General features: G+C 48.3%; 1 protein-coding gene across 2 annotated transcripts in view; it reads right to left on the bottom strand.

The window, feature by feature from the left end:
* Nucleotides 1-22,879, bottom strand: part of ITPKB (inositol-trisphosphate 3-kinase B) — a 102,913-nt gene extending 80,034 nt beyond the window's left edge. The window contains exons 1-3 of one of the 2 annotated variants that reach the window (XM_040263652.1): nucleotides 22,590-22,879; nucleotides 19,119-21,249; nucleotides 15,827-17,108 (exon numbers count right to left, since the gene is read on the bottom strand). In XM_040263652.1, coding sequence (XP_040119586.1) covers nucleotides 17,082-17,108; nucleotides 19,119-21,035 — 1,944 coding nt within the window. In that variant the 5' untranslated portion in view covers nucleotides 21,036-21,249; nucleotides 22,590-22,879 and the 3' untranslated portion in view covers nucleotides 15,827-17,081. Of the gene's footprint in view, nucleotides 1-15,826; nucleotides 17,109-19,118; nucleotides 21,250-22,589 lie in introns of those variants that run through there. The other variant, XM_040263651.1, reaches the window with a different exon arrangement.
* Between the last annotated feature and the right edge of the window lie 4,211 nt (nucleotides 22,880-27,090).

Raw genomic sequence — 27,090 nt, 5'->3', positions numbered from 1 at the left:
AATGTCAATAGTGTCGAAGTTGAGAAAACCTATTCTAGAGTAAGAATGTCTGAATTCATATTCATATTCTGACTCTTCTATTACTGTGATTTTAGGCAGATTAACTCCTCATTCAATGCTGACTACATAATAAAAGCGTAGTTAAGACTTCCCTGGTGGTCCAGTGGTTAAGACTCTGTTTCTCCACTACAGGGACTGTGGGTTCGATCCTGGTCAGAGAACTAAGCTCACACAAGTCATGAGTGTGAGGGGGAAAAAAAAGGACTGAAATAAATTATTGCATAATAGGTGTTAGGTATTGACATTTGCATCCTTGATTGAACTGAAAATTCCTAGAGGGTAGGAACTAAGATTCCCTAATACACAGATCCATATCTGCCAGGACAACCTGGATGCAGACAGCACACCATAAATATTGTGGGCTGTATGAATAAAGAGTTATTAAGAGTTCACCCTTCCCTGAAAGTTAGCAAGTTGCAAATAGTAGATAAAATCCTTCACCTGGTCCCAAGAAGTCTGTGCATTTAGCAAAACCTCTGCTGGTTTTTGTGCCAAGTATTTTATTACTTCTAGTTCACTGCAGAGTACTATTGCAAGTATAGTAACTCTCATTAACCAGAATATTTAAGAAATGAGATCAACACACACACCATCCTGGAAGAATGCAAGTTCATGGGAAATGAGTTTTGTAACAGTGATGCTATCTGGAGAAGTGACTTGAATCAAAATGAACTTCTCACCAATAGCCATAATACTTTTTATTTATTCAAACTCAAACCACGGGCAAATATAACATTTTAATTTGAACCAGGAATGTAACAAGAGGGGTTTTTCCCTTTCTTAACTCAATTGAACAAGTTCAAACCAGACATAAACCTAGGTTTTCAAAAAGTACCAAATCAGAAAAACATTTTGGACCAAACCACCATGTGATTCAGCTCCATCTTTGATCTCAGGCCCAATCAAATGACCTGCTGAAATGTGCTGGAATATTCTAATGGGCCACGGTGACTGTGTGGAAAGCCTGTGACCGTCCACTATCTTCACTGCCTGGGCTGGGCTCAAGGGACACGTGTAAAAATCCTCTGTTCGTTTTCCAAAACTCCTCTAAGGCCACGTAGAAAACAATTCCTTCTTTGTGATAGATTGTTTGTGCACATTCACCAAAGGAGATTTTACAAATATTATACTTCATTAGACCGAGGGAGAAACAACCATGTTCTTTCATTTCTTATGACTCACTGATGTGAAGATTAAGGATGCTTATTTCACGTGCTGTAAAGTCCCATATACACCATTGGGCAGAAGCACAAAAATAAATGCATTCTTCAGTCATCTACCCTGCCTCCCAGGGGAGCCCAAACACCCCTGCAGGTCCTCAAACTGGCAGCAATCCCATCAACACCCAGGACCACTTCCTGCCACCACCCCCACCCCCCAGGAGGCAAAAGACAAAACATCAACAACACTTCCAAGCAACTAAGGGTGAGAGGATGCCATTCAGGGCACCCTGAAAAATGACTGCGGTCACCACTGTCTTCAACGGTTTTAAATGATACACACACTTTTCTCTGTTTGTTTAATTAATATAAAAAGGGAAGCATATCTGGGACCTTCAGGATGACCGTGGTGCAGAACTCAACCACACAGTACAGGCGCCACTGAAGAGACAAAGAGGGAAGGAGCGTCTCAGGGAGGGGGGCCTGCCGGCCCGCAGCCTTCCAGGAGGCCAGGGAGGCGGCAGGGAGACACTCGGCAGTTCTTCCTTGGTTGTTCTTTGTATTTCCAGGCCCGACCTCACCTTTCCCTAAATACAGCACCCGCTGAGTCAGCTTGGCTGGGATCCTGAGGAGACAGAGCCTAGGGGGTGGCAGCGTGTGAGTGGGGGCGCCCTGGGTCTCCTGCACACCACCGTCCCGCCATGGGGGCGGCTGCTCCGGGTCACCACGCTTTTTTTGGAATCAAGAGATGACTGGGGCAGGAAGGGACCTCAGAGATGACCAAGCACCCACCCCCACCCCCCACCAAAGTCCTGAGAGAGGAAGCTTACGCCAGGGTGGGGGACCAGTGCCCAGGGTTTTTGACTCTTGTTTGACAGCCTCTCTGTGAAATTTTCTTTCAAAGCCAGATCGTTTCAGCAAAGAGGATATACAGATGGCAACTAAGCACATGGAAAGATGTTCAACACCATTTGTCGTTTGGTCGCTAAGTCGTGTCTGACTCTTTTGCAACCCCATGGACTGTAGCTTTCCAGGTTCCTCAGTCCACTGGATTTCCCAGGCAAGAATACTGGAGTGGGTTGCTATTTCCTTCTCCACGGGATCTTCCCGACCCAGGGATCTAACGCCTGTCCCCTGCATTGGCAGCTAGATTCTTTACCACTGCGCCACCTGGGCAGCCCACTATTAGGGAAAAACAAAACCACCATGAGACAGCCCTGCCTGGCTATCAGAATGGCTAGAAAAATAGACAGCAACACGACCATGTGCTGGTGAGGATGCAGAGAAACTGGATCACTGCTGGTAGGAACACACAAGGGTGAGGGCATGCTGGAAACAGTTCGGCAGTTTCTTAAAGAACTTAATAAACAGGCAACAGCCTATGCCCCAGCGACTGCATTCCTGGACATTCAATGCAGAGAAAAGAAAGCTTATGGCCACGAAAATAACCTGTACATGAAGGTTCACATCAGCTCTATCTCAATTGCCAAATAATGGAAACCATCCATATGTCCCCTCCTAAAAGTGAGAGTTTCTTCAGCATCTCAGAAGCCATGCTGATGGTGAGAATTCCACCTGACAAGCTAAGGGACCCCTGAGAGTGTGGCGCTCACTCCGCCCCACACCTTTGCCCCGTGGCGGCCAGTCACCGCCCCATGTGGCCCCTACACAGTGCTCATCAGAAGCCACCTTCACTGGTGACAGTGCTTGCTCCTCTCTAAGAAGGCACTCCAAGCTCACGCCCTGTGGTCTCAGCTCTGCCCACTGAGGCTACCAACAAAGAGGTCCCTTCCTGCAGGTCAGTAACCCCAAGACAAGCGTCTGTGGGAAGCTGGGGCCTCCTGGCCACTTGCCCCTTTGGAATAAACGTCCTCCCTCTGCTCATCCGGTGTCTCCTAATTTAACTGAAGTCTGTAGGCAGGTGATGCAACCTGATGCTACCCACTTCCAGTTTAGGTGCTTATGTTATGTTTGAAATATAAACCCCGGACAGGCTTTTACCTGTGCCGTTTGAAAGGAGCCAGAAAGCCTGGGGCTGCGCAGTGTAATCAATCCAGGAACCTGTGAAATGGAGAGGCCCGTGACACCAGCGCTGGGTGGCCTGGGGAACCGGGACATTAGAGATCAGAGCTCTGTACCTGCAGGACCCCTGCCCTCCGGCAGCAGTGCCCTCTCTCTCCTATGGGAGGAGGCAGGAGAGATCCCAGGCTGCAAGAACCAAGGCCTGAAGCCCTCCCCTCCTGCCACGGTCAGAGGTTCACCAGCTAAGCAGTGAGCAGCTTTTTCACTTTTTATTGTCCTTTTGGGTTAGGAGTTCTTCACTTTACCCCTCCCTCACACCAGGGGCAGAGATGGCTCCAGAAGCTCACTTCTGCTACAGTTCCACTGACCCATCTGTTTCTGCACAAAAGCCTATTCATTAGAAGGAAAAGAATACTCTCTTAGTTCCACCTCTGTGAACAGAAAACTTATCTCGAACAGACTAAAGCGCTACTCCAAGGCACCTGTGTGAAGACAACTCTCTCGCCCCCCAGGTGGAATAAGTCCAAGGCAGCAAGCAACTCTTGGAGAAGGCAATGGCACCCTACTCCAATACTCTTGCCTGGAAAATCCCATGGGCGACAGAGCCCGGTAGGCTGCAGTCGATGGGGTCGCTAAGAGTTGGACATGGCTGAGCGACTTCACTTTCACTTTTCACTTTCACACATTGGAGAAGGAAATGGCAACCCACTCCAGTACTCTTGCCTGGAGAATCCCAGGGATGGGGGAACCTGGTTGGCTTCTATCTATGGGATCCCACAGAGTCGGACATGACTGAAGCAACTTAGCAGCAGTAGCAGCAGCAGCAAGCAACTCTAGTTCCCTCCACCTGTGGTTCAAACCTGTGGTTCAAACCTCTCATCAACCCAGCATCTGCTCTGCTTTGATGTTTGGTAACTAGGTCCAACTTTTTGCAACCACATGACAATAGCCCACGAGGGTGCTCTGTCCATGGGATTTCCCAGGCAAGAATACTGGAGTGGGTAGCCATTTCCTTCTCCAGGGGATCGTCCCAACCCAGGGATCGAACTTGCGTCTCCTGTATTGCAGGCTGATTCTTCACCACTAAGCCATAGGGGAAACCAATCTTCCTCTGCGTTCAGTACAGTTAGTCCTCATCTTCCAAAGGCACAAGGCCTGGAACTAAGCTCAGCACCCCTCTGCATGGAGCTCCACCCACTTCGTCTCTTCTCCAGGTAACATACAACAGAAGGAGCAGGGACCTGGGAGACACTGATAGGTTCAAATCCCAGCCCTGCCACTGACCAGCTGTGCCCTTGGAACTGGCAACCTCATCTGCCTGATCCTCAGTCTGTTCACTATAAAAGGAAGAAACTAACAGACGCCTTGGAGAAATTAAATGAAGTAACTTATGGAACATGCCTGGTACATAACATATACTTCAGAAATCACAGCTGCTGTTACTTCATCAGTACTGTGTAGCCTAAGACTGCATTTGTAACAGACGTGCCACCAACTAGTGCATGCTGAATGATTGTTAACATTATAACTCCCAGTGAATACCAAAAGAAAAATTTCTGAGCCAGGCCTCCGCCATCCTATGCTTCGTGCAGTTGACTTTGTAAAACTTCTGTTCAGGACTTACATTCTTTTGTTTTTAGAATTTTATTTATTCATTCATTATTTTTGGCTGTGCTGAGTCTTCATCGGTGTGTGGGCTCTTCTCTAGTTTGGAGAGCAGGGCTACGTCGAGTTGCGGTACGTGGGTTTCTCATTGCAGCGGCTTCTCTTGTTGCAGAGCACTGGCTCTAAGGCATGGGGGTTTCAGCTGTTGTGGTTCCCAGGCTCACAGGCACAGACTCAATAGTTGTGGTGCACAGGCTTAATTGCGCCGCAGCATGTGGGATCTTCTAGGACCAGGATCGAACCAGTGTCTCCTGCACTGGCAGGCAGGTTTTCCTTACCACTGAGCTACCAAAGACTTTACATTCCCTTTTACAATACCTGGTCATGGAGTCATACTGAACTATTTTCTGAAGTTCTTGAAATCTTCTTTCCAAGGTCACATGTCATATGTCTGCAAGCCACAGTCAGAAGCCCCAGACTAATAATCCCCAGCAATGTGCCACCTGGGACATTCAGGGCACTTCCCACCAGGCTAACCCATGCTGACCTTGAGGGCCAGCTCCCTTCCTCTGCATCTCCTGGTGAGACTCACTGCCTTCCTCTGGGGATGTGGTATTTGAGGCCAATGGTGACAGACCAGAAAATCTAGGCCAGTCCAGAATGCCAAAGAAAGAGTGCCAGGAAGAACCTCTGACCTGCAAGAGTTGGTTCAGTTTCTCGGCGTGAACCAGCAGCCCGCAGTGAGGCGGGAGGCGGTTCCCTGGAGGGAGCGGGCTGATGCTTAATGTACAGTGTGATACCGCAAGGTAAACAGCGTCCCAGACACTGCTCCATATGGCCTTAGCCTGGGATGGAAACTAATTATCATCCTGTGTATATTTCCAGGTTGGAGCAATAAGGGAGCTACTGTCCAGCACATTCACCATCCAGACCGCCTCTGAGGTCAAGGCTGCCACATGCTAACAAGTTCTTTTCGTGGTTTCATTCCTCCCAGACGTCAGCCCCTCCATTGTGCGAAAAGCAGGAGGAGACTGGGGCTCAGGGGCATGTTATCATAGGCCCGCCCTGAGACCCATCTCTCCGGAAGGGTATGTGGCCCAGTAACTTCATGGGAAGGACTCAACAGTTCAGGGCCTAGAAACTCTGCCCAGACATCGAGTGGCCAACTTGGGGGTGGGAAGGTGAGTGTGGACCAGAGGCAGGCAGGAAAGATGTGAACCCCAAGGAATCACACCATGGGCTGTTGCCCCATATTATAGTCAAGAAGGAAAGGGGGATTTTCACATTGGCAGTACAGCAGAGGGGAGGCCCGTGTTTGGCAGGCAGGGTGCCCAAGACGGTGGTGATGTGTGGCCCAGAACAGTCTGTGCTGCTCGGTGGGTTGGGGGAGGGGACCCACCTGTGGCCACACAGCCCCAGCTCCTGGGAGAGTCTACAAAGGCTCCTATCGGCCCTCCTGCAACGCCGAAGTGTGCTGGCTTGCCCTGGGCGGTCCAGCTCAGCCCGGCTACCTGACTGTGCTCTCCCACCACACCACCCTCCGCCCTCCCAGCCCCAAGAGCAGCTCAGGAGGCCCAGGGTCTGCTGAGCCAGGACAATGGCAAAAAGCAGCTGTGGGGCTGGGAAATGTTGGGCAAGCTCTCCTGTGATCACTGTCCTTTGGGGTGTGCCAAGCAGGCTGCAGAGACCCAGCCAGGGCCTCAAGGCCTCCGTTGGGTCTGCAGTGGAAGAAAGCATCTCTTAAATTGAAGAAAAAGTGGAAAAAGTGCAAGTGTTATTCTCTCAGTTGTGTCTAACTCTTTGCGACACCATGAACTGTGGCCTCTGTCCATGGGATTCTCTAGGCAAGAATACTGGAGTAGGTTGCCATTTCCTCCTCCAGGGGATCTTCCCAACCTCAGGATGGAACCTGGGTCCCCTGCATTACAGATTCTTTACCCTCTCAGCCACCTAAGAAAGATCCTGTCTTCTTTTTTTTTAAGTCTTTATCGAATGTGTTACCATACTGTTTCTATTTTATGTTTGGGTTTTTTGGCTGTGAGGCATCTTAGCTCCCCCAGGGGTCGAACCTTCACCCCCTGCATTGAAAGGTGAAGTCTTCACTACTGGACTGGCAGGGAAACCCTAAGAAAGATCCTGTCTTAATAAGCGTGTGCCCAGCCCACCAGCAGACACGGTACAGGGAAGCAATGAAGGCCAATCAAACCACATACAAGTTCAAAGACCTCCCTGGTGGGAAGAGCCAGAGCTAGACAAAGTGGTGGTGTTTCTTACACACACACACTCCATCCTCTCTCTTACGCATGATGGTGACGCTAAAAAATGCAGTGAGAAAGCAGAGGAGTGAGGGGAGGGGAGAGAAGAGATGTAGGCTTCCTCACCCCCAGAAGGCTGGGCCTCCCTGCTTGGGTGACCTGTCAGTTTCCACCTCCCAAACAGAAGGACAAGAGGCAGATCCCAAGTGCGGAACCTGACACCTCTTGCCCAGCAGCTGGATCTAAAGGATTGTTTTCTACACTTGAAGCTCTGAGACCTGGTGACAAAGTGAGGCCTCTCCTACAACAGAGAAACCTTCTTGGAAAAATAAATCCTGCCACCCATTTTGTCACCATCTTTCACAACTAACGGCACTTTGGGGTGAGGTGGCCGGGGCCACTCCGCGAAGGCAAGTTAGGGTCCTGGTTGGGGACGAGGGGCCAGAGACGGGCTGCCTCTATCCCTGCCTGTTCTGTGTCAGGACCTTAAGACACAATCTCAGCTCATCAGCACCAGAGCCCACGAGGAAGGGTGGTCATCCTCATTCAGCAGATGAGGAAACAGAGGCTCAGAGAGGTGAAGTTCTTGTCGAACTTTGGGACAGAGTGAGGGTGTGACTTCACCTGTGGCTGGCTGGAGCCCTCTTCTCCAGCAGACCCCTTTAACTTCTTCCCTACACCTCCCACGAAACTCAGCACCCAAGAGACCTCAGGCCCTACTTTTTCTTCTAGGGTAAGAAGGGCACCAGCAGGCAATATTCCCTTGGGTACCCTCAGCACTTTCACCTAAACAAAGAGAGTGGTGGACATTGCAAGTTCAGCTTAATATGCTCAGGAACAAGAGCGGGGATACCTCTAAGTCCTCCCACCTTGCTGTCTGTTGAGCATTTCATACGTCCAGACACGGTGCCAGGCACTTCACCCATGGCCTCATTTAAGGCTCACCATCTTAAGGCTGGTATTATCAGCCCCACCACACAGATGCTGAAACCGAGGAACGGAAAAGTAAGACATTTCTCTAGGGTCACACAGTCAGGAGGTGGCAGAGCTTAGACTCAAACCCAGGACTGTCCTGACTCCACACCAGGGCTCTCTCCCCGGAAGGGTCTACACAGCCCCTAGCCCAGCCAGCCTCCCTAGAACTCTTCCAAAGATTCAGCTTCAAGCTTCTCTGGTAGCTCAAACAGTAAAGAATCTGCCTGTAATGCAGGAGATATGGGTTTGATCCCTGGATTGGGAAGATCCCTGGAGAAGGGCATGGCAACTCACTCCAGTACTCTTGCCTGGAGAATCCCCATGGACAGAGAAGCCTGGCGGGCTACAGTGCATGGGATCGCAAAAAGTCAGACATGACTGAGCAACTAAGCACAGCTTAGTTACAGCTAAGTAGAAGCCCCTCCCAAGTTTTCCTGACCATGTGCCTCTGGTCGACTGGGGTGAGGCTGGAGGGGTCCCCCAAGACCCCAGTTTAGCCTCACAAGAGCATATTTACAGCACAGTCATTTAAGCATTGCGTTAAGGTGGGTGCCCCCATCCCCTCCAACCTCCAAGAGCCTTTGGATCCAGAATAGTGCCTTTGCTTGACCACTTCTAACAGAGATAGCAAACCCTTCAAGGCCTTGACTGTCTTCAGTGGCTGCTGCCCAGATTCAATTCCTCTATTCCTTATTCCACGACACGCACTGAGGCTTCCTGCATTTTCCATGCCAACACCAATTCATTATTTATTAACTCATATTTAATGACTGTGCTTGTTTAATGGTTAGACAACTTGTTCTTGCATTTTGCAAATCTCAAGTATGTCTGTTGGCATCCACTTTGCCCTAGAGGGCACATCCCCAAGGACAGGGATTGCATCAATTAAGCCATTCTCCTCAGCAGAGGCAACTGCAGACAGAGATGGTAGACCAATGCCTGTTGTTTGGGCAGCCACGGGGGTGCCACCTCCACCTCTCAACGTGGGCAGTCACCAGAAAGGAGGTCCAGCTCTGGGCACAGGTTTCGGGATCTAGCCAGGGCCCAGCCTTACTTCAGAAGTGCCCAGCATCTAACTGCCAAATGAAATGTCTGCTTTAAAGACTCAAGATTTTGCTGAATTCTTCTTTTTCACTTCCTAGGACACAAGAGAAAACTACCACACGGTACTGGAAAAATCAGTGCCCCCATTAAGCATCCCTGGATTCCAGATGGAGTTGTGGTCTGGTCTCAATTATTCAGGAGCTGACAGCCCTGCTCCAGGTACATCAGACCCCTGCTCCGCGCCCGCTCCTCGCTCCCGCCAGCCGTTCCTCGTGTCCATCGCATTCGCAGGGTTAGCAAACCACAGAAGCATAAAGTGCACTGGCCGCGATGGTCACTCAGGCAGGAAGAGGCGCTACTGAGCAGCTGGAGTGGAACTAGGATGCAATCCCGAGGGTCTGCTCATCCCTGCTCCCCAGCCCCACTGTCATGCCCACATCAGATCTGGCTCTGCTATGGACATAAAGGTTGTCTCTGACATACTCCTTAGCAATTTCTCCTCCGGCCATACAGACGTGGGCGTATCTTGCACTGGTACAGTGCTTGCCCTCATCTATCCACTTTTGGAAAGATTTAAAAAACAACATCATATTTGTACACCTGAAAGTAATACGATACTGTAAGGTAACTATATGTCAACTTTAAAAAATAATATAGATCATTGTTTATTAAAAAAAACAAGCATACGTAAGAGTATGCACGACAGAAATAAACAAATGAGTACTGGAGAAATAAAGAGAAAACTTGGGAGAAAAAAGCAACATCATGGAATTCATAATAAAAAAAAACTTAGGCAGGAAAGCATATACTCTCAAAATGACTCTACAAACACAATGTCATTTGAGACTCACAAAAGACCACACGAGATCGGAAGATGATCGATACACCCATTTTACAAATGATGTCACCAAAACCCAAAGAAGCCCAGGGCCGAATCTGAGAGTCCTAGTCTTTCCAGCACACTGCACTCCTGGAGCAAGACCTTCTCAGAGAACGTCTGGTGTGTCCTAAATTACTGGAATTAGCTAAATGCTGAATACTAATGAGTACTTAATGCTGTGACAAAAATGATGACAATGGTGAAGAGGAGGAAAAGGTTTCGATGGTCTCATGCAGACTAAAATATCCAGTTATAACGCATTCAAAATGTCCCGTACGTCAGCACATTTTTCTATCTGTAAGGATTTTCCAGAAGTCTCTCAAACCAGGGTCTTCCCAACCTCCCAGCTTGAACACACAGCGACCCATTTTCCTATGCTTGGCTCAGCAACCTGGGTCTCAGGATCTGCTGTCCCAACAAAACCTCCTAGCCATTTCTTAAGAGCCATTTCTTAAGCTACTGGCTGCGGTTGGATTTTCCACTTGACATTGTTAACAGATTAAACTGTTTATCTCATTGTCATACACAGGCCTTTTCAGTTTCCTGCTAATAGATTCAGGTTAGATAAGGATTACAGAAGTGATACTCCCTGAGTTCCTCTCTGTACCCCAGCCGGTATCCTTTCCCCATAGTTATGAGGTGTATTTTCTTAAACCTACTCTTCAGATAGCTAACTTGCAAAAAGAAAACCTTACACACCCATGCATAGCAGAGGACTAGCCAAACACCAGCTCCTACACAACTGTGGAAGAAGCACTTAACACGAGATCCTGCTGAATTATACATTTTACGACTCAGTCATCAATTGCCATAGAGAAGAAGAAAACAAATTGAGCTGAGCCTGGAAAGAATGTCAGCGAAATTGGAAAAACACTCGCTGGGAACCGCCTGGGGGTGCAGGGACCTCCCCAGTAACTGCCGGGGTCCCACAAACTCACAGCATACCAAGAGAGATTGCGGGGTGAGCTGGTGGATGGCTGGTCACCGGGGAACCAAATCCCTCCATTCTGAGGCACTCTGAAGACTCCCCATAGTGAATGAAAATATTAAGCGCTGTTAATATAAAATGTATTACAGCTTCTTCTCGGGAAACAGTACAATCAGTTTATTCATCCTGATTAAATGGATGGTGGGGGGAGTAGGAAGCAGAGGACCCACTGAGACAGGTAAAGAAAGAAAACTGCTGTCACAGTTCCAAAAGCCCAAAGCAAAAGTACCTCGTTCCTGCTTTCTGGACGTATTAAGATCAGTTTTATAAACATGAGCAAACAGACCAGGTTCTGCTTGACCAAGGAAAGGGCTTACCCTGCATCATAAGACTTATGTCATCTCTGGGTTGTTGTTGTTTAGTTGCTAAGTCGTGTCTGCCTCTTTTGTGACACCATGGACGGTAGCCACCAGGCACCTGTGCCCATGGGATTTCCCAGTCAAGAATACTAGGGTGAGTTGCCATTTCCTTCTCCAGGGGATCTTCCTGATCCAGGGATGGAACCCGTGTCTCCTGCATTGACAGGCAGACTCTTTACCACTGAGCCACCAGGGAAGCCCCATCTCTGGGTTAGGCAAACCCTAATCTTAGTCACCAGGTCAATGGAAATGATCTCAATGCCTCTGTTTGAGATGCTGCATGATTTTATTTTCCCTTTCCACCCAGAATCTTACCACAAAGGTAAAAAGCAAGACTAACAGAATAATAGTGACCTTCAAGAGGGTGGGATCTCTTCAGTCCAATATTTGTCACCACCGGATCAAATGAGGAGTTTCTTTTCTACTTACTCTACGATGGGAAAATAAAAATGTATCCTCCCCCTCCATGTTCCACCCCCGCCTCTTTAAATCCTACATAAATATGAACTGCAAAGGTTCATTCTGCTTGCTTACTGTCAGTACCTCCTTCTTTTCAGTTACTTATAAAACTTAACGGCTGGTTTGGAGCAAAACAGAAGTAAAATTATCAGCAAATTAAACATGTAGTACTGACCAGTGGCCTGAAGAGAGATCTTTTGTTGAATGGGTTTCCATTAAGTAATATCAAGTCAGTAAAATGCCCAAGTAAAACTCAACAGAGAGGAAAGATCAGATCTCTGAAGAGTGAATTCTTAATGAAATTGTTTTAGAAACACTCCAGACAAGTTAGTCAAAAGCCTGCGTGTTGGCTTACCAGTGAAACAACGATCACATGTCAGAGAAAGCCTGGAGGGCCCTGCCTTCCCATGAGAATCATCAGAGTGGTCTTCCCTGCTCAGACACTCCGGGAGATCTTGTTCCCTGAGGCCTGTGCTGGTCTTTGATCCCCAACCCCATCACTGAATCAAAGGAAACTACACTAAGAGACAGAAACAGAAGGTAAGACCAGCCTTCTCACTGTTCTATGAACTGCACTCCAAGAAGCTGCTGTGGTCCCACAGTAGCATGTGAATTCACACAGAGAGAGTGAAGTCGTCCAGTCGTGTCCGACTCTTTGCCATCCCATGGACTGGAGCCTACCAGGCTCCTCCGTCCATGGAATTTTCCAGGCAAGAGTACTGGAGTGGATTGCCATTTCCTTCTCCAGGGAATCTTCCCAACCCAGGGGTCGAACCCAGGTCTCCTGGATTGCAGGCAGACACGTTGCCGTCTGAGCCACCAGGGAAGCCTGGTGAGTTCACAAGTAGACTGCAAACACTGGGTTTTGAGAAATCGATTTCATTCTAGCCTTACTGGGTGAGGCAGAATCATTTTCTAGGATTGTACTGGGTGAATGTAGTACCTAAACAAAATCTTAAGCTGCTACCAAGCATTTCTTCCAAGAGACCCAGTGGATTTTCCAGACATTACTACTCAAGATGTCTCCTAACTCCACCTCCACTAACGTTAACTGAGCCTCTACTACATTCTGGGAACCATCTAAGGCACTTTTAAAACACGGCACCCCTGAACTCTCATCCCCTACTCTGCAAGATCATGCTTCCGCTCCTCATTTTTTCAGAGGGTTTGCAGGCACGTGTGGTCTTGGATTTCACCCAGTTCTCGGAAATCTCGGTCAGGCACCCCTACTCCTGTGGCAGAAAGGTCTCGGGAATGAACAACGAGCTTGTCTTCATTGTTCTTTCCCCTCTTTCTTTGTCCCTCCTCTTGCAGATGACGCCACAGTTCTTCTACAGGAAGACAATGCAGCAGAGCTACTGCCTGTTACTCATGCATTCATCCATTCCATTAACCAACATTTCAAAAACATGTCCTATGTTGAAAGCCAAGGTGGATCTTCCCAGCTGAGTAAGGAGTTTATCCACTAATGAAGTTTTATAAGTGAAAAGAAAAATGTAAAACATGACTATATTGAATACTCTCTGGCCTCACTTTCCTCGTCTGTAAAACGTGGATATTAGAGGAAAGGAGCTCCAAAGACTCTCCCAGACTCAGATTTATTATGATAATTATGCAGGTCATAGAAAAAATTTTGTTTTTTTAAATTCTAAGAACAGAGGCCTACCGTCCTAATAAGATCATATTTATATCTATATTGTCTTTTAGCCCAGGAGACCTGAAGTGTCTTTAAAATAATAATTTACCTCTGGAAAAATGAATGCCCAGGTATCTGGTGGGACCACAATGAGAGAGTTGAGGGCACAACTACAGCAAGCTGAGTTTGACTACAGGATCACAGGGCCAGGTTGGCAGATTCTTCCAGCCCCAGCCAGAGGCCTCCACAGTCAAGCAGACTGGACCCACTGGTCTGAGGGAATGCTATAAAGCTGAGTGTTTCTATGTTGTTAGGTCACCTACGTGCCACAATCCCTAGTTAACTAAGGTAACAGTATGCAACCACGGAATGGCACACAGTCTCAGGAGAACTGGACTTACAAAACCCCAAATATTCCAATGAGACAACGGCCACTGGCACTCTAAATGGCTTTCCGTGTTACCAACAAGTTCACAGTTGGGTTTCCTGTGATTTTATGAACAATGAGCTCCCTGATACATGAAAAATAAATCATTTACAATGTCAATTCCACCTAGTCAGGAAAAAAATAATTGCAAGACACATTTGTTATGGACTGGAGGGCACGACATACATAACCTACAATGCCAGTATTTCATCTTTTAACAAAACCCATAGACGAGAGTTCCCTGACAGTCCCGTGGTTAAGACTTTGCCTTCCTATGCCCGGGATGCGGGTTCGATCCCTAGTCCAAGAGCTAAGATCCCACAAGGCCTCCAGCCAAAAAAAAACAAAACATAAATCAGAAGCAATATTGTAACAAATTCAATAAAGATTTTAAAAAAAATCTATAGCCCCTTCCATGAGGAGGGCATGCCCACAACACTATATAGAAGAGTTCATGAGTTAATCCCAAATCTCTGATTACCTGAAGTCTGCAAAGTTTGTTCAACCAGGACATAAAATTATTCCCATTAACTGCTTTAATTCTACCTTTAGATAACTAAATTGAAACTTCACAAAATAAAACAAGCCTAAACAATATTATCAATGCTCCTAGGAATATAAATAAACTACAGAGGACTAATCTAATCTGTAACTACATTTACCTGGTATGTGCCAACAAAAATCAGAAAAGGGACTCAGTAGCAACTCAGCACTAAAAACAAAAGTTCTGAAAATGCTTTATGTAACACCTGATACATTTCTCTAAAAGCAGAAACTGTCCAGTTTAATGTTGGTTTTGTTGTTGTTGTTAAACCTAAAAGCCTGGTAAATCTTGAGATGTGTTTTTGTGATGCCTAAATACCCATCTCTGTTTTTCTCTGTCTCACCTTTACTTGAAGGATTTTAAGCTGGATGAATTATACTTTCATCTTTGATAAAATGAATTCTTTGAAGTGATATTTTGGCTTTGCACAGGCAAAGCCTCAATTTCCAAACTTAAATATCTGAGGAGGTCAAAGCCCTCAGATAACAGAATGTATTTTTCACTTTTCAGGTTAGCATGCTGGCATCCTACCAGCACAGCCTCTAATATCAGTCTAATCATTAACGAGAAGCTTGGGTATAGTACTGATTTATTTTGATGATGCTTCTTCAATGTGGAATTATAAAGAACCATTCTTTCAGGTAAGAGAAACAAGAGAAACAGATCAATGAATGGGTCTGAGAGAAAAGCACACCATTAAATGTGCCCTGTTTCAGACTCAACTGCCGGGATCCACACCACAGAAATCTTGTCACTTTTCCAGACACTCTGATACCTATTTCATATACAGCAGGTTTTGAATCCAATCTCTAGAATTACATAGTCACGCAGAGTTACAACTCTATAGGTCCCCGTGAGATCATTCTCAAGCAGAGTGCATATTTTAAAAGGAGGAATCTGAGCCAGAGCTGCAGTCTTTAGGTCCCTTTGCCTCTCTGAGTCTTGGTCTCCTCCCTAAACACATCAGGGTAACATTCAGAACCTCACATAAATGACTTGGGGTTCTCTCAGATCTGAAAGGTCCTAAGCTCTTTCCAGAAAGACCCTCACCACACACCTGAGGTGGAAGGGTGCCCCACCTTAGGAAAACAACATATGCAACCTGAACTCTTTACCCCATAAATCTGGGCCTTTAATATTCTCTTCCAGAATTTTCCACTTAAAAGAACTTACCACTAGATTCATTTTCCCTTCAAAGATCCCTCTAAGACTTTTAAATTTTAATTGGAAAAATTTCACACTTTTAAAAACCACATAAAACCATTTAAAAATGTTCAAATTTTTTACCGTGTGTATTAGTTTGCTTTTTGAAACTGAAAAAAAAAGACAACAAAACTAGTTAACACAAAAAAAGTAAAGGAAACAAAATTTCAAAGGCCTTGAAAAAGTAGTAAGCACCAAGAAGGCAAAGATTTTGTATTATACTTCTTTATATGCCCCCCAGATAATCAAGCCAACATTTTGTTTTTGTTATTGTACACATGACTGATAATACAATTTGGGAATTAATCAATAAAAACCTATTTTTTAAAGTAAAAAGCATGCTTTTCTTAATTTAGTGCTTTAAACCTGGCATTTCAATGGCCCACTTACTTTTAAATGGATTAACAGAAGGAAGTCAAGAACTGTTGATTAATTTCTAGTTGCCTTAAAGAACAAGCGAGAACACCATTCTTCCTCAGGGCAATTCACTTCTGTTCAGATCTCAGAAAAGAGTAAATGCGAATATGCCTGAATTTAAGCCATTGAACCCAGGGCACATAGGACAACTACTTCTGAGCAAATTTCAAGAGTCTGATCCTTTAAAAACAGACACACAGGTGCAAAAATTTGGAACATTCTATTTCCGGGACAAGCATATCTGTCAGGCTCCTCTGAAGCCTGAAGCCCAGGAAAGGCCTCAAGCACTTTGCATGTTTCTGAGGGTGTCTTTACAGCTCCTACCCAGGGAAGCAAATGAGCAGAGAAGGTTCTCACCACACACCCGTTCAGTAAAAAGGCCTCTGCTCATTTGCATCATCTAAATGGCTAAAGAAGTTTCAGAGTGTGTTTCCAAACGACTTTTCACTCTGTTTTTAAGTACAAGGACGTCTTCGAATCCCCCTGCACCGAAAGCTGGGGCTTCTCACAGGCAGCGAGCAGGCAGAGAAGCCAAAGAGCAGGAGAGCTAACCTGGCAGCCAGGCTTCAGGCTTTGCGGGGATGTCACCTCCACCGGCAGACATGTCACACACGGTCACCCCTCACACACGTCACACACAGACACCCCTCTGCAAGAGCACGAGAAGGTTTAACTCTGTGGAAAGACAGGGTGGCACACACAAAAAAATGTTCTCTGCATGGGTCTGAGGGTCAGGGGTTGGTTGTGTGACCGCCAGGCTGAACACTCAGGTTTGCAACCTATGTGTCCCAGTGGGGTGCTGGGAGTGTGTGTGGGCATGTGTGCGCCCCTGAGTGCAGGGCTGCAGTGCAGACATAAGCAGCACAGCCCAGAGAAGAGGACTGAGTGTTGACTGAACCTCACACAGCGCCAGCTCAGGTTTTATCCGTCAAACACTGAACAGCCAGCCGAAAGGCCCAGTCAATCAAGTTGTCTGGCCTTCTGTAGACAAAATATCCATCTCAGGTAATCAAGTGATTTTTGACCCAAGGAACAGATGTTGCGGTGTCACTGATAAGGCTCCACCATAACAATCTGTACAAAAAAAGAAAACTGAGTTTATCACTCAACCAAAAACTCAAAAGTCCCTAGGATCCCATAATTTCCAGTTGGCTACCCACCCTTCCCTCCCTCCACCCCCCTTCAACTCGCCCTCGGCCTCATGTGATTCAGAAAACAAGGCTGGCGGGGGATTTTTTTCCCCCAGCCCTATTCTATGGGTGTCTAAAATCTTATTTAAAGGAGGGAGGTAAGCTGGACAGCCGTCAGGCCTCATTTCCACCTCTGGACCTGTTTGCTAACTTGATACCACTCAACCCTCTGGTTTCTCAGCTGGCATCCCTCTGGCAAATGAAAAAAAAAATTATCACCTGTCATTATTTATCTCCCCTTTAACTCACTTCCAGACAAGAGCCCTTTTCAAACATCAGGACACACAAAATACTTTGAGAGCCAGCCAATAGGAGCTGCTAATCCACCACTAGAAAGGGCAAATGGAAAGTTGGAGAACAAGTGAAAAAAAAAACTTGGCTGTGCCAGCTATGCTCCAGGGTTTAAAAAGCCAAAGGGAGGAGAGGAACAGAGGACCACTCATGGGCTTTTAATTGTGGACAAGAGGGCAGAGAAATCTGGGCCATACCTTCAGATGGTGGTAAAGGTCCATACCTTCCCTTTACCACCATCCCCTTCCAGGTGGACCAGAGGTGTCCATGTCAGATGCCTTGTACTGGTCACAAAATGCCAGGGTGATGGGGACCACATTTTGCATATACATTTGCCTCCCCACCATCAGCAGAAAGCAGAGTCTCATGAAAAAAAACGCTTGGTCTTCTAAGATTCAGACTGTGATTTCTGAAGTGGAAGTGTGACAGAAATATGCTTTGGAGTCCAAAATACCTTAGTGAAGAATGTAGCGTAGAAATATAAAAGTTCTCAGCTGCTGTGGCTTAACACATTGAGTGAATAGTACGTGATATTCAAGATTAAATCGGAAGACTACCTACTACAATAAAAATGCAGACTTTCCCCCAAGGTAGGACAAGAACCCCCTCACATACAGAACTAGGAAATTCCCCAGACTCTGGAAAAGCTTAGAGAAAGTCCAGACCTTTTCAGAAGTGCTAGCTTCAACTCTTATGTCTTCCGTCCGATGCTCTGATCCTCCTAAGAGTTAAAACAGCCTAGCACTGCAATAAACCGTGTACAGAAATAAACCCCTGTCTACTGCCACAGCCAGAACATGTCAGTGTGCTGAATCACAACGGATGCACTTGGAAATGTATTTGAAATGTACCTGTACCAGACAATAAGCATGTCCATGAAGAGGTATATACCCTAAGGGTATCACCCAGGTGCTTATCTCAGGCAATTCAACCTATTGTAATATTCTGTCATTAAAGAAACTGTCTCCTTACCTCAAAGCATGGTTTTCATTTTAAATCATACAGCAAACTGTATCTTACTTCTGTTGGCCCCACAAATATTGCAACATCCTGACAATTTACTGAGGTGAGGTGGTTCTTCACCCAGCAGACACAGCCATTATCTACAGGTTTCAGGGACCTGTCACAGAATCACATCACTCATTTTCCTGGCCTATTAGTACAGGCTGAGTTAATTTGCTGATATCCTTGTCAGTTTCCCCTCTGCCTAAATGAATCACAGAATTAAAGTGTGTCACCTGATCAGACAAAAGCTACAGCTCTGTTCTCTATCTCTGGAGATTAATCAGGAAGCCTTTGGTAACACTCATGAATATAATCTTCCCAAGAAGTGAGTGGTGACCTACCAGAGGCACCTTTAAAAATCTCTTTTAAGATGTACATGGAAATCGTAACAGAAGTGACTCCAATTTGCTGTCCAAGCTACAAAGCGCAGGGCCAGGGCCTAGGTGCCTCCCCAGGAAACACACCTGGAGAGAATTAGAGGTTGTGACTGCCCCAGGGCCCTGGTCAGGGTCTTCCTGACTCAGTATAAAGTAAGAAAAAGGGGCACACGGGCACGAAAGCAGCGCAAGTTCTAGAAAATTCTCAAGGCAAGACATACCACTCTGGGCTTCTGCTGGTCCAGGGTATGCAGGAAGGCAGAGTTGGGGTCCAGGCAGCGCTCAGGGTCACTGGAGATGTCCTCCTCCGAGTCCTCATAGGAGGAGAAGCCAGTGGAGGAGGCAGAGGAAGAGGACAGTTTCCTCAGCGGCAGGCTGCCCCGGGGGCTTCCCTGCGCCTCCTCCAAGGCCCTGTCCTCCTGGGCATCCTCATCTGTACCCATGTCTGTGATGATGACAGCGGGGATGCTGTTTCGGCCGCAGGCCTCTCCCAGGGAAGGTTTGTCCTTCTGTGCTGGGGATAGCCGGTCTGGGCTGAGGTGGGCGTCTCTGCCTTGTGGCTGGCCTCCCCAAGTCCCCTTGGATTGCACTGCTGTGCCACACGTCCAGGCCAGACAGGCTTCTTCCATGGGGCCCAGCCAAACCCTGGAGGTCCCAGGCTGCACGCCCACCCTGTCCCCAGGAAAGTACTGGGGTTCTTTCAGTTCTTTTGCTGCTTCCCAGCAGTGCAAAGGCTCCAGCATTCCGCCAGAGGGAACTCCCGCCTCCACCTTCGGGGTCCCTGGTTGCGCTGAGCTGCTGCCCCCAAGCAAGCCCAGCGTTGCGGACCCTTCATCCACTCTGTCACAGGCCGGCGGTGCCTCCCTGACCACTAGGGCCGCACTCTGTGCCCCCACAGAGCCTCTGGAACTCTGCCTGAACCAGGTCGAAGCCTCAGGGAGCTCCGCCGGACTCTGTGCGCTCCCAGTCCTCTCCTCTGGCCTTCCGTCAGTCCCAGGCGCCCGGGAGCCCGGCATGCCACCGGACAGAGTTTCTCTCCCCACCTTCCCAGGGGGCTCTCCGCTGCGTGGTCTGCCCCTCTCTGGGGCCGGGCTTGTCTCACTGCCAAGAGACTGCCCCTGACTCTTGGCCAGGGCCTGCAGGGCCTGCGTACCCCCAAGTTCATGGGCCCTCTCAGACGGCTCAATGAAGGCAGGGTCGTGTGGATGGTGTGGAACGGTGGATGTGGTTCGGGCTGCCACTGCTGTGTCCACGGTTAAGTTCACTCTGACCAGTCCCAACGAGGGAGCTCGGGAGTTTTGAGTTCCCAACGGAGGAGAGCCCCTCTTGTCAACTTCCATAGCGGTGGGTGAGCCAGAATGGGGTCTGGTAGGGAGCGCCTTCTCCATTCTCCCCGAAGCGCTGGGACCCTGAGCCCCTGATCCTGACGGGGCCGCAGGACAGAGAAAAGGTGCCACTACTCCCTCCTTGTCCTTGGACAGGCGGACGCTGGGCGAGCCTCCTCTTCTCCCGGATTCGACCTCGGAAGTCTCCGGACATTGTTCCCCCCAGGACTTGGTCCTCCGCTCCTCGCTCTGAACCGGGACCCTTCCTGGGGGCTGACTGACGCTGCGCAAGGGGCACGGGGAGGGCGAACGAGCCCTGCCCAGACGCGGGCTGCGGGGCGGCTGCGTGGCGGAGCTTTGCGCCTGGATGTGCGCCTCGAACATGCCCACTTTCTGGTTCACCTGCACGTTCTGCAGCTCACGCTGCAGGATTCGAAGCTTCCTCTTGGCCTCCTCCGGCCCAGGAGGGGAGAGGGTACCGGCGGTCACCACCTGCTGCCCTTCCCCTCTTAGACGACCCGCCCAGCTCGGGCTACCCACGCTGCTGCCGCTGCCGCTGCTGCTATTCAGCCTGCGCCGGCCACTCCGCCAGCCCAGGGGGCTCCCGGGGTCCTCCGGTGACAACGACTCAGCTGGGGGGAAGAGGAAAGAGGAGCCACTCCCGGGGCTGAAAACGCTGCCGGGGCTCAACACGGCCCTCCCTGGCGGCGGGGGCGTCTCGTTGCTGCTGGACCGAGGGCCGCCGCCGCTCTTCACCTGGTTGGCGCTATTCATGATCACCAGGCTGTTGAGGGCATAGCAGTACATGGCCATAGTACTGGGTCCTGCGCGCTGCCCGCCGCCGCCGCTCCCGTTCCGGCTCTGCCGCCGGCGTCTCCTCCTCCCGCGGCTCTCGGCTCCCGGCTCAGCCGCGGAGGCCCGGCGGCAGCGGCTCCGCGCGCAGATGGGGCAGCATGGCCTGGGCGGCGGGCGGGGGGCAAGACAGCGGGCTCAGCCCCCGCCCAGAGGTCCATAAACAACAGCGCCGCTGTGAAGAAACAAGGAAACAAGTCAGGACCCCAGAGGGACGGTGTGGGGGACGGCTAGGGGATTAGGACGGGCCCCGGGCCACGGAACCCCAATCTGTCGGGGATCTGGTGCCACTAGATGTCTTATTTACAGGGGCAGTGCGGCACGGCGAGGACATAAACCTGGGCACCACCCCCCCGCCTCGGTCGCCAGCGCTGTGGTGATGTGATGCGCCGTGTGTGATACGTTTAAGGTCCTTTCCAATTTTAAACGCTAAGAGTTGTCTCCAGAGCCACGCGGGACGGGCGGGGAACGATATACAACTACTTATGTGCGGGGCGCGGCAGATTCTGATCTTTCTGAGAGTGAGGACACCCTCTCCACCGTCTCGGGGTCGCCTCGGCTTTGCAAGCACTGGCTATACCGGGTATAACGGGACAGCTTTTCGCCTCCTCCCTCCCCCCTCCCCATCTTGGGCTTCAGGATGTCCTCGCTCCACCTTCTCTTGGCTATCAGGGACCGACTCGGAGGAAAGCTGATGTGAACCTGCTTTTCCCGGCCGCTGCCTGCGCCCGGGTCTGGGGCGACCCCTGCTTGCCTGCCGTTTACCTTCCTGACCCTGGCCTTGATGCTGTGTCCCTCGGCCTACGACGGCCTGGGCGCGCGGCAGGGCGGCAGCCTAGGCATTTTAAGCACTGGCTTTGTCGCCAGTCCCCAAACAAGTGTGTTTTGCGAGTGTGGGCGCGTCTGCGCGCGCCCGGTGTCGAGGCGCCGCGCGTCCGCTGTACCGGAACCAATACTTGCCGCCCCCCACCCCCACCCCGCCGTCGCCCCAATGGAGGGGCGTGTATGTGTGTTTTGTGTGTGTGTGTACGCGCGCGCGCGCACGCGTGGGGACAACGAGTCCGCGCTCCACACCCCCGTGTCCGAGGACACGGCTGCCCTCTGTGGACTCGTGCCCACACCGATGGGTGTGCGTTGCTGCAGCAGGGCTGGAGCCCCGGCTCTGCAAACCTCCCGGGGTCCCGCTCTAAGCCCCGAGGCCGCGCGGCCGAGTGCAGGGCTTCTCCGCATCCAGGGCACCCTCGCCCGGCGCCAAGCCGGCCGCCCGGCGGCCCGAGCCCGCGAATGCCTGCAGCGCGCCGGGGTAGGCGGCTGAGAGCCAGCGGTCCGGAAGAGCATAAGAGACGGCGAAAACTCGCCTGTGCCTCCTCTGCACGCCGCCCTCCCCTTGCCCATCTCCCCGGCCCACCTCTCCGCGCTTTTCCGGATCCCAGATTCCTCAGATTCGCTCCAGAACAGACAGTGAGGGGAAAGAGGGTTTGGAGGCGAAAGCCATTAAAAAGTCGCCAAGCTTACCTGCAGTTTCTCAGATTCCCGGGTCCTGTGCAGACTACATGACCCAGGGACGTAGACCTCGTAGGTGAAAGATGACTTTAAAAGTTTTTTCAAAAAGCTCAGAAACGATTTCCTCACTTCGTTTGGAAGACAAAAAAAAGGGGTTGTAGGAAAGAAGAGAAACCGGTCGGCAGGGGCGGGAGATCCGGGCAGTAGCGACGCCGGCCGGCCCTGCACGCCCTTCTGAGCCGTGGAGATACTACCCTGTCAGTGTCTGCTCCCGGCTACTTCAGTGTTTGTTCAATGTGTGATTAAAAAAAAAGTTGGGGCGGGGGAGTGGGGGAGTGGGGGTGGAGGAGGGAGGAGGGAGTAAGGCGGGGGCTTGGGGGAGGAAAGCAGGAAGGAAGTTGTGAGCCTGTCTGGGGTTGAACTCAGCGGAACAAGTTTTTCTTTTCTTCTTTTTTTTTTTTTTTCTATTGCTTGGCAAGACCGAGGGAGGGAAACACTTTAAAAAAAAAAAGTTTCCATTGTTAGCTAACAACAAAAAAAAAAGCCTTTTAACTTCTGCGGGTTAAAGATATACGATCCATTTTCCACCCCCTATATCGAGCCTCGCTGATGGCTAGCTTTATGAAACTTTCTTTTTGAAAAATGTTTTTAATAAAGTTTGAGTGTGCATTTTAAGCAGAGCAAATCATGGGGACCTTTTTAAGCATTTTAAACGGGCTAAAGCCTCACGTAAACGGTTTGTGTTCTTGTACACAAATATGCAAATTCGAAGAAGGTACTTTGTGGGCACCTCCTTGCAGAACTGCAGATTTTAAATGCATCACCGTTGTATTTTGGAAGACTGGTTGGGCTGTGAGCTGTTAATGGTTTTGCAGTGCAATTGCTAGTTGTAGAAACACGCCTTTGCAGTGCACATTTTTCTGTTATTAATGTGACGTTGGCATATGTTTTGCACTTCATTCTCAAACTTATTTTAAGAAGGATAGTCCTGGAACTAAGAAGGCCTGGGACCCCTTGCTCAGTCTCCTGCAACTGGATCACTTTCCAAAGACATTTGCCCCCACCATGAGCAAATACTACCCGGCAGGGATATTACCCATTTAAGCTCTGGTGCTGCAAGTGTGTTTTGCATAATTCCCTAAATCCTAAACTATAGCATTTAGTGGAAAGAAGAAAAACCCAGCTGCCAGGCTCAGGAAACGTAAAATACTAAAGCCTGAATCAGTCCTAATATTCCTATTAGTTATAATTTAGACAGAAATTTTAACTTTGCTTGTGGCAAAACTGTCTCTTGATTGTTTATGTAACAATACTGTTTAAGTGACAAAAGCAGCCTGCTGCTCCATCAGGAAAAGACTCATCTTAAATCTGAAACCAAGAGATCTTCTAGCTAAGAATTCCCAGGAATGAGACAATGTTGAGTCCTACTTGTTTTTGGTTAAATTTATTGATTGATTGATTTTTTGCTGTGCTGGGTCTTAGTGGCTATGAGCAGGCTTTCTCCAGTTGCAGTGTGCGGGCTTCTTACTGCAGTGACTTCTCTTGTTGCAGTGTGGTCTCCAGGGCGAGTGAGCTTCAATAATTGTGGCATAGGGGCTTAGTTGCCCAGGGGCATGTAAAATCTTCCCAGACCAGGGAACCAACTTGTGTGACCCGCATTGGAAGGCAGATTCTTAACCACTAGACCACGAGGGACGTCTGAGTCCACTTGTTTTTTATGTGCCATGTTGAGAAGACTGAGCCTGAGTCCCCTCTCATTCCCTATGTGAAGTGAAGTGAAGTGAAAGTCACTCAGTCCTGTCTGACTCTGCGACCCCAGGAACTATACAGTCCATGGAATTCTCCAGGCCAGAATACTGGAGTGGGTAGCCTTTTCCTTCTCCAGGTCCCATCCTCTATAGAAGTAAGAAGTAAAGTCGTTCAGTCATGTCCGACTCTTTGCGACCCCATGGACTGTGACCTACCAGGCTCGTCAGTCCATGGAATTTTCCAGGCAAGAGTACTGGAGTGGGTTGCCATTTCCTTCTCCAGGGGATCTTCCCAATGCAGGGATTGAACCTGGGTCTCCCACTTTGCAGGCAGATGCTTTACCATCTGAGCCACCAGGGGTGCCCACATCCCCTGTGGGGCTAAATAAAAAGATCCTAGAGTTTATTCAGGTGTTGACTCAGGACTTGGGCAGTTGCTAAGGCATAGAAGTCAGCCCTACCCTTGTCCCTAATTCGCTTCCCCAGTGGCAAGAAACAGGAGCAGCCAGTTCTCAGAAGACCCACTCCATGGAGTTTATTCCTATCATAGGAGATGCAAACACCCATGTCAGTCAGATGGTATGGTGGAAACAGCTGGAGGACCTAACAATGCGTACAGTGAACACAGAACCTTAGCTTTCCAGCCTCTGGGAACTCTCACTGTCACCTCACACACCAGATATCACTGACCTTCCCTAGAATTGAGAAATCCGAGCTTCCTGAGTGTTCAATGAGCCTGAAGAGTTCTTGCTTAAAACGCAGCCAGCAACTGGTTAGGTGTGGCACACTGAAGAAATTCCTGCCTTGGACTGGCAGTAGAACTAAATGATAGTGCTACCAGTCTAAAATTCTAACTGCTACTAAGAATGACAGAAATTAGGGGAAGGATGGAGCAAAACCCGTATCTGGAAGCCAGCATGGTTGGCTTGCATCTTGAAGCAGAATCTAGTAGCCTCCCTTGATTTTACATGAACAAAGGAAAAAAGTTATATAGCACTTAGTACTTACTATTATCCAGGCACTGTTTTAAGCACATTATATATATTTATACATTTCAATCCTTATAACAATCCTATGAGATACATACTATTATTACCCTCATTTTATATATGAAGAAATTGAAGCACAAAGTGGTAAGCAATTTGCCACATCTATTCAATATTGTACTGGAGGCGCTAGTCAGCACAATTATATGAGAAAAAGAAGTAAAAGGCATCCAGATTTGAAAGAAAGGAGTAAAACTGTATTGACTGACAATATGATTGCCTATGTAGACTATGGAGAAGGCAATGACACCCTACTCCAATACTCTTGCCTGGAAAATCCCATGGACAGGGGAGCCTGGTAGGCTGCAGTCCATGGGGTCGCTAAGAGTCTGACACGACTGAGCGACTTCACTTTCACTTTTCACTTTCATGCATTGGAGAAGGAAATGGCAACCCACTCCAGTGTTCTTGCCTGGTGAATCCCAGGGACGGGGGAGCCTGGTGGGCTGCCGTCTATGGGATCGCACAGAATCGGACACGACTGAAGCAACTTAGCAGCAGCAGCAGCAGCAGCAGCAGCAGCATGTAGACTAGCCTATGGAGGCTACAAAGAAGCTACCAGAACTAATAAGTGAGTTTAACTTTTTAGTGTATTCGTTGCTAGGACTATTGTAACAAAGTGCCATAGATTGAGTGGCTTAGACAATAGAAATTTATTTTCTCCTAGTTCAAGAGGCAAGAAGTCTGAGATCAAAGTGTTAGTAGGCTTGGTTTCTTATAAGGCGTCTCTCCTTGGCTTTTAGATGGCTATTTTCCCATATGCCTTCATGTGGTCTTCTCTCTGTGTGTCTGTGTTCTAATTTCCTCCTCTTGTAAAAACATCAGTCATATTAGATTAGGGCCCACCTAGTTTTAACTAAATTACCTCTTTAAGGACCCTATCTCAAAATATGGTCATTCTGAAGTACTAGGAATTAAGACTTCAACGTGTAAATTTGGGGGTACATAATTCAGCCATAACAACAAGATTGCTGGATACCAGTATACCATAATCAATTGAGTTTCTACATATTAGCAATGAATGGTCAGATATCAAAACTTAAAAAATAACATTTCAAAATTTTATTTACTTTTAATTGAAAGATAATTGCTTTACAGTATTGTGTTTGTTTCTGCCAGGCATCAACATGAATCAGCCGTAGGTATACCTATGCCCCCTCCTTCTTGAGCATCCCTCCCACCACCCTCCCCATCCCACCCCGCTAGGTGGTTACAGAGCCCTGGTTTGAGTTCCCTGAGTCATACTGAACATTTTATAGCATCAAAAACTATGAAATACATACGGATAAACATGACAAAAGATGTATACAATCATAGAATAAAAACTACAAAACAAGAAAAATTAAAGAAGATCTAAATAAATGGAGAGATATACCATGTTCATGAATTGGAGGACTGAATATTGTTAACATGTCAGTTCTCCCCAGATTTAGAGCCAATGCAATCAAAATCAATATCGAAGCAAGTTATCATTTTTTATAGAAGTTGACAAGCTGATTCTAAATTCGCTGGAAACTACAAAGGATCTAGAAAAGCCAAAACAGCTTTGAAAAGGAACAGAGTGAAAGGACTGACACTATCTGATTTCAAGATAAATCTTTAACATAAAACTATCATGATCAAGAATGTGTGGTATTAGCATAAAGTTAGATGAATAGATCCATTATATACATGTGGATATTTGATTTTTGATACAGGTGCAGAAAAGTGGAGAAAGGA

This window comes from Oryx dammah, unplaced genomic scaffold (genome assembly GCF_014754425.2).
Source record: "Oryx dammah isolate SB20612 unplaced genomic scaffold, SCBI_Odam_1.1 HiC_scaffold_21, whole genome shotgun sequence".
NCBI classification, from domain to species: domain Eukaryota; kingdom Metazoa; phylum Chordata; class Mammalia; order Artiodactyla; family Bovidae; genus Oryx; species Oryx dammah.
This window is presented reverse-complemented; position numbering and strand designations above follow the sequence as displayed.